Raw genomic sequence first — 5765 nt, forward strand, 5'->3', positions numbered from 1 at the left:
GGCGCGAATGAAGCTCCTGATCGCTCGCACGGGACTTCTCCAAGGCCGACTCCAATTCGCCCAGCTTAGCTTCAAGAGACCGGATTCGGTTGCGGGCGTTGTCGGCTGACCGCTGGGCCTTCTCCCACCTCTCCCGGTAGTCGGCAGCCTTCCGGGACTGCTTCTCGGCCCGCTCATCCGCCTTCTTGACCTCGCCCTCGAGACCCGAGGCAACCTTGAGCTGCTCCTGAGCCTCCAACAGTTGCTTCTCGAGGGCAGCAAAGCCGAGTGCCCGCTCTTCGGCCTCCCGGAGCCTCGCCTCGAAGTCCCCGGTCGTCCTGCCTGCCACAGCCTGGCCTCCCTTTTCCACTGCTTTCAGCCGGTCCTCGGCCTTCGCCAGAAGCCCCGCCTGTTCCTTGTAGCACTCCTCCAGACGGATCATGTACTGGGCGAGCTAAGAAATAGGAAAAATAAGGGAGTCAGGCGGAGAACAACAGAGCCAATAAATGGTGAAAAGCGGCCAGAAGAACACTCACCGACATGAGACAGACACAGCTGGCAGCCCCAACGTCAGAGACCTCCAACTCCCGGACCCGCCGACGGTCCTTCTCCAGCAGCACTGTTTCGATGAGATTTCGGGCGCCATCGGTAGTGAAGGCAGACCCCGATTTCTCCCCAGAGCCGGACGGTGGTTCTGCAGCCTTACCCCTATCCATCGCCTGGGGAAGAGTCCGGCCGATCGCGCTCGGGCGGGGGTCACCCCAGGAATTGATAGGGTCCCGCTCGGTCGGGGCCTCGGCGCGTCCCTCCTCGAGTCATCAGGAGCCGACCGAGTCGAAGGCCGGGTCGGGGACCGATCACGTCCGACCCGTCCGTCTCGGGCAGGCTCGGATGATACCTCCGGAGTAGCGGCAATCTTACCACCGGAGGGCTGATACAGCGTCAGCTGCCGGTCCGTGCCCACGACGTCTCCCTGATCGGTGGGCCCGGACTCGTCGGTCGGCGTCGGAGGCACCTCCTTACGGGACTTCTTCGCCGGTGGGGCCCCGCTCGGAAGAGCTCGTTTCCTCCTCTGGGCTGCTTCCAGCAGGGACGCCCTACCAACAGCCTTTGTCTTCACCGACCGCATGACGTCGTCGATCTCTGCAAAAAGGACGGGATAGTCGGAGACGGAGAAACCAAAGGAAAGAACGGGACGAAAGAAGGGAAAAAGTCAAGAAAGAATCGGTGGCGGACTCACGGTCGGTGGGGACCGAGCTCAGACCGACATTCACCAAAGTATCCTCGGAAATAAGGCGGGCCACCGGGGGGAGCTGGCCCTCGGCAACCAACCCCTTCAAGGCGGCCAAGCCATCGGACTCCTCCCTTGACAGTCTCGATAGGCCGATCGGAGACTTCATCGGGGTCTCCCAGGTCGCCCTGATTTCCCAAGAGGGATCTGCATCAACAAAAAAGAAGCGCTCCTTCCATTTGTGAATGGAGGTAGGAGCCTCCTTGACAAGGCCGCATCCTCGCCGCGCTGCGAAGCACCACCACCCTTTGTCCTGGGGGTGGCCGCTCAGGCTGTAGAACTCCCAAAAAACATTCAGGGTGGCGGGGATCTCGTGCATACGGCAGAGAACCTGGAAGACCGTCAGGGCCCGCCACGAGTTCGGCACCAGTTGCGTCGGTGCCACTCTTAAACCCCGTAGCACCTGCATGACCAAGTCCGAAGGGGGAAAGCGGAATCCGGCCTGGAGAATGCCCTCATTGATGGCGATCTTCCCTGGAGGAGGATGGGACATCCTCTCCTCAGGCCTCGGGAGCGTGGCGTTGCAGGCCTCGGGAAGGTGGTACCGAGCCACGAGTCTGTCTAAGTCTGTGGCGACCAGCTCCGACTTAATTTGGTCTGCTCTCACTTCGCCCATTCCTAATGGCCAATAAACCTACGGTCAGGACGGGGACAGGAAGGGGGGAAAGACCGGAGCGACTGGAGTACACTAGTATAAGAGGGGAAAGTATGGAGAGCCCTAAGTAGAAGAATGGGGAAAACTCACCGGAAAAGAGGTAAGAACGGCTCCGAGAGCGCCAAAGGAGAAACAAGTGAACAGTCCGACGGCAGCAACAGCAGCGCAAAGGGGAAACTTGAAAATATCTGTAAAGAAGAAGACGGACGGGGAAAGGCCCCCGATTAAATAGGCGGAAAGGCAAGTGACGCCTCGATGACGCCAGAGGACGCCTGGCTGCCGAAGGGTCGCTCGCGCCCCAAAGGCGAATCGACACCATTAGGGAAGGATGTCCGCCGAAATCCTCAGACTGCCAGGTCAGCAATAACCGCCATACGCCATAAAAAGGGCGGGGAGCTCGAAGCGCGCGCGCCTCTCCGAGGAACGGCGGCAATCCCGAAACATCACTCCCTTCACCTGTTCCCCTTCTGGTTCCAGGCTCGGAAGTGGGGGGCTACTGTTACGGGGGAACTAAGCCGCCATACCCCACGTGACCGGCACGCGCGCCCAGGAAGACTACGGCTGCCCTTTGATCCAGCGCTCCGACCCCGAGTCGGACGTCCTCGGCTCCGCAGCCCGACCCCGAGTCGGCTGCCCTTTGATCCAGCAATCCGACCCCGAGTCGGATATCCTCGGCTCCGCAGCCCGACCCCGAGTCGGCTGCCCCTTGATCCAGCGCTCCGACCCCGAGTCGGAGATCTCTTGATAACGACAGGCTATTCCCCAAAGGCACGCCGCGGCCTCCTGCTCCGCTACTCCCTGCAACGGCTGTATCCGCTGCTGCTCCACGATCTCCTGCATCAGCCGTACAAAGCGGAGCCCCACTATGCCCTGACGTGGCCGTACCCGGTGCTGCTCCACGACGCCCTGTAACGGCCATGTCAGTGGCCACACCATCGTGCCCCACGATAACGAACCCCCCTGAGAGACCCCCCAGCCAGGTATATATGCGGCTGGGGGGAGAAAGGGGGGAGGTGAGCAATATCTCCCAGAGCACTCTCTTACTTGCGATTATCACCTCTCCTCCTCCTCCAATCTCCTCTGACTTGACCGTCGGAGGGCCATCACCACCCTGGTGGTGGTGCAAGGCTTGTTTGCAGGTTTCTTGGCGGAAGGTGGAGCGCAACCAACACCAACCAAGACAACTCAGACGGAACCCCGTTCACACCGCAGTGCCCATCGTTCTCGGTTTGGACCAACCAGCAACAGAAGCCTTGCCCTCCCCGAGAATCCTCGCCATCCACATGCCTTACTCACTGTTGCCGGACTCGATGACGAGCTCCAGCTGCCGGTTCGTATACATCTGCCGTGACCCGAAGGACACACTGGTCTCCATGTGGCACTTCAGAGAGAAGACGAGGCCGAAGACCATGGAGCCTACTCCGTTCGCCGAAGCCTTCGAGGCGTTCTGTGAGGGGACCAGCCCCGTTGGGCCGATGTGGGACCATGCTTTGGAGTACTGGAGGGCGAGCTTGAGGAGCCCTGAGAAGGTCTTGTTCTTGAAGTATGAGGAGATGATGGATGAGCCGGTCGGGAACGTGAGGAGGTTGGCGGAGTTCATGGGTTGCCCCTTCACCGAAGAGGAGGAGAAGGGAGGGGTGGTGGAGGAGATTGTAAAGCTTTGTGGCTTTGAGAACCTGAAAAACTTGGAAGTAAACAAGGTGGGAACCCAAGGAGGTCCTGGCTGTTAGATAAAAAAATATGAGGAAGAACACTCAAGAAGAAAGTTTGGAAGAAAAATAATTTTCATTTAACTCACATCCAAACACAATTAGAGTACATGGATATTTATAGGGACTTTAGATGGTCTTTTAACCTTCCTAATTGAATTAGTCATTACACCATTCATAACCCCAAATAAATCTCAAATAACTCTCTCTAAATAAATTTCTTATAACTCCATGTAACTCCGACATGACCAAAAAACCAAAAGACATGTAACTCCTCACCATACTAATATGTAATTATTGAAATAAAACCATAAGTTACTAAATATTAAAAACTAAGTTTAGTAACCAACACCCCCCCTTAAACTTGGTTTTGCAACTCCAAGCAAACTCCTTAACTTGCAAAAAGTTTCACTCTTGAGGGTCTTAGTGAATATATCTGCTACTTGATCTTGAGATTTGACATGTACAAGCTCGATCTCCTTGTCCTTCACGTGCTCTCTTATAAAATGATATCGAGTATCAATGTGCTTGCTTCTTTCATGATAGATGGGATTCTTGGCTAGTGATATGGCAGATTTGTTGTCAATGAACAATCTTATAGGTTGTTTTTGTGGACATTGTATCTCCTTTAGTAGCTTCCTTAGCCAAATTGCATGACAAACACCGGAGGAGGCAGCTACATATTCGGCTTCACATGTAGAAAGAGTAACAATTGGCTGCTTCTTCGAACACCATGTGAATGCAGTGTCTCCCAAGTAAAATACATAGCCGGAAGTACTTTTTCTATCATCCAAGTCTCCTCCCCAATCGCTATCCGAGTAACCTACAAGACAAAAATCTTTGGAAGAAGAATAAAATAAGCCTTGTCCAATAGTACCTTTGATGTACCGAAGGATTCTTTTAGCGGCCTTCAAGTGATATGATTTTGGCTCCTCCATATAACGACTCACAAGTCCAACTCCATATAATATATCCGGCCTTGTGCATGTCAAGTAACGAAGACTTCCAACTAGGCTCTTGAACATAGTAGGATCAATCTTTTCTGTATCACCATACTTCGTTAATTTTGTGCCACATTCCACTGGAGTGTTTGCTGGATTACAATCTTCCATCTTGAACTTCTTTAATATTGCCTTTGCATATCCTTCTTGTAAAATGAAAATGCCATTTTCAGTTTGCTTCACTTCTATGCCCAAAAAGTAGGACATAAAGCCAATGTCTGTCATTTCAAACTCCCGAATCATAGATTTCTTGAATTGCATAAACATGTTTGGATTGCTTCCTGTGAAGAACAAGTCATCAACATACAAGCAAACAAGAAATATATCTCCATTTTTATTCACCTTACTATAGAGTGCATGCTCATAAGGACACTTCATAAAATTATTTTCAAGAAAGAAAGAATCAATTCTTCGGTTCCACGCCCTTGGAGCTTGCTTTAAGCCATATAAAGCCTTATTTAGCTTGAGAACTTTCTCCTCTTCTCCTTTTTTGATATAACCTTGTGGTTGTTTAACATATATTTCTTCATCAAGAAAACCATTCAAAAATGCCGATTTTACATCCATTTGAAATATTTGCCATTTAAATTGAGCCGCCAAAGAAATTATCAATCTAATTGTTTCCATACGAGCAACGGGAGCAAATACCTCTTCATAATCAATACCATACCTTTGACTATATCCTTTGGCCACCAACCTTGCTTTGTACTTTTCTACATCACTTTGTGCATTCTTCTTCATCTTGTATACCCATTTTACTCCAATTGCCTTGTGCCCATCTGGTAAAGTAGCTAACTTCCATGTGTCATTTTTCTCAATAGCCTTGATTTCTTCATCCATAGCCTTCTTCCATTTGTGATCTTTAATGGCTTCTTCAAAATCTATAGGCTCACAATTGGCAAGAAGACAAACAAGAGTTAGATTATTTTCATTCTCTGTTACCTCATATATTTCACTTAGTATTCTCATTTTGCTTGGCCTTGAACTTGGTTCTGCTGGGAATGAAGATGAAGATGGTGTAGGTGCTTGTAACTCTTCATTTCTTGGTTGCTAGCTCTTCTTCAATAAATGTGCCGGATTGCCTTTTTTTTTCTTGAGAACTCCAATCCCATATGCCTTCTTCATCAAAT

At 51.4% G+C, this 5765-nt stretch overlaps 1 protein-coding gene across 1 annotated transcript; it reads left to right on the plus strand.

The window, feature by feature from the left end:
* Window positions 1-3085: 3085 nt before the first annotated feature.
* LOC120108003 (flavonol 4'-sulfotransferase-like) lies at window positions 3086-3893 on the plus strand (the record flags this gene model as incomplete). The annotated part of the gene is made up of 1 exon (XM_039121530.1): window positions 3086-3893. A coding segment is annotated over one exon (570 nt), but the record flags the coding sequence as incomplete, so codon positions are not given.
* Between the last annotated feature and the right edge of the window lie 1872 nt (window positions 3894-5765).

Source organism: Phoenix dactylifera, unplaced genomic scaffold (genome assembly GCF_009389715.1).
Source record: "Phoenix dactylifera cultivar Barhee BC4 unplaced genomic scaffold, palm_55x_up_171113_PBpolish2nd_filt_p 001122F, whole genome shotgun sequence".
NCBI classification, from domain to species: domain Eukaryota; kingdom Viridiplantae; phylum Streptophyta; class Magnoliopsida; order Arecales; family Arecaceae; genus Phoenix; species Phoenix dactylifera.